This window comes from Lipotes vexillifer, unplaced genomic scaffold (assembly GCF_000442215.2).
Source record: "Lipotes vexillifer unplaced genomic scaffold, Lipotes_vexillifer_v1.1 scaffold680, whole genome shotgun sequence".
Lineage (NCBI taxonomy): Eukaryota > Metazoa > Chordata > Mammalia > Artiodactyla > Lipotidae > Lipotes > Lipotes vexillifer.
In genome coordinates, this window is record NW_006780838.1 from 2,082,332 (window position 1) to 2,083,936 (window position 1,605).

General features: G+C 60.0%; 1 protein-coding gene across 3 annotated transcripts in view; it reads left to right on the forward strand.

Moving 5' to 3' along the window:
• Positions 1-672, forward strand: part of MYO1C (myosin IC) — a 28,009-nt gene extending 27,337 nt beyond the window's left edge. For all 3 annotated transcript variants that reach the window (XM_007454226.1, XM_007454228.1, XM_007454227.1), the window contains exon 32: positions 59-672. In XM_007454226.1, the coding sequence (XP_007454288.1) occupies positions 59-85 (27 nt within the window). In that variant the 3' untranslated portion in view covers positions 86-672. The remainder of the gene's footprint in view (positions 1-58) is intronic.
• Positions 673-1,605: the final 933 nt, after the last annotated feature.

Sequence of the window (1,605 nt, forward strand, 5' to 3'; positions counted from 1 at the left end):
AGTGCTCGAAGCACCTCTGCTTCCTGCTCACCACCTGGGCTTCTCCCCCGTCCCACAGGTGGCCCCACGGCTGAACTCTCGGTGATGAAGGCGCCCACTGGACCCCCCTCCCGCCTCCCAGTGCTTTGCTCATCCCCTTCTCCCCCTTCCCAGTTACCAAAGACTCGAGCTTCCAGACAGGGACCCAGGGACACCTTGAAGCCCACCAACACACTCCTGCCTGCCGCTCGCCCCTCTCTTGAGGGAGCAGCAGGGACCAGGGAGCTGCCCCAGGAGTGGGCCAGGCCGGGCCACAGCAATAGGAAAGCCGGGGCCAGAGGCAGCCACGCCAGCCCCACTGCCAATGCCAAATATTTGAGAGAAGGGAACTTTTGCTGAGGTTTTCTCTGAGATTTTTTGATGCTTTATAGGAAACTATTTTTTAAAAAAGCCATCTTCTCGCCCCTAAGACACACTGGATGTGTTTTCCCTGACTCGAGCAGGGCAGGGAATGGAGCTGAGAGGGTGGGCGGTCTGGGCCTTGGTGCCCTCTTCCCTGCCCAGGCCACCCTCTCCTCCTCGTTTCCTTGGCACATTGTCTGCCTGCCCACCTGTAGCCCACTCCAACACCCCCCTGGGGGCTGAGACCACCCTTGCCTGCCCCCTCCTTCCTGCCTTAAAAATGCCCTTCTAATATCATCCCAGCCTGAGGGCATCCTGGAGTAGGGACAGGACCCCTAGGGCGTAGAATTTGGAGGACTCTAGGGCATAGAGTTTGGACGACTCTGAGAGATCACCTAGTCTAGTCTCCTGGTGTGACGAGCAAGAGACAGAGGCCCAGAGAGGGGAAGGGACTTGCCCAAGGTCATCCAGCAGGTTGGGGCAAAACCAGACTGCAACCCTCTCCTCAGCACACCTCACTGCCTCTCCCAGGGACGGGGGCCCCGTGAAACAGGCTCAAGCCTTAAGGGTGCATGTGGCTTCCTGACCAGCAGTCACCCTTGGGGGCCACCAGGTGGGAGGAGCACTCCTGCCTGAGTCCATGCCTTAGGATGACAAACACCCTGCCCATATACTTTGGCCCCAATTCAAGGATATAGGGCCTTTACTGGCCCCTGACCCCCCCTCCCTATCCTGGGAGCCTGGGGAAGGGGCCGGCCTTGGGAGGAGCTGCAGGGGCGTCACCTCTTTCTGCTGCTTCTCCCCCTCCCCCCCCCACCTCCCCAGAGGGGCTGGGGGACTGCCCAGCTGCCTCTGCCCTCCTGGGGGGATCTCAGCCCACTGCTGACACTTCTGCAATCCGGAGAAACACTAAATAAAGCAATACGTGTTTGCCAACTTTGGTCTCCTTGTGAATGTTAGAAAAGGGAGGACTTCCCTGGTGGCGCGGTGGTTAAGAATCCGCCTGCCAGTGCAGGGGACACGGGTTCGATCCCTGGTCTGGGAAGATACCACATGCCGCGGAGCAACTAAGCCCATGAGCCACAACTACTGAGCCCACGTGCCTAGAGCCCGTGCTCCGCAGCAAGAGAAGCCACTGCAACGAGAAGCCCGAGCACCGCAGCGAAGAGCGGCCCCCACTCGCCGCAACTAGAGGAAGCCCGCGTGCAGCAACGAAGACCCAAC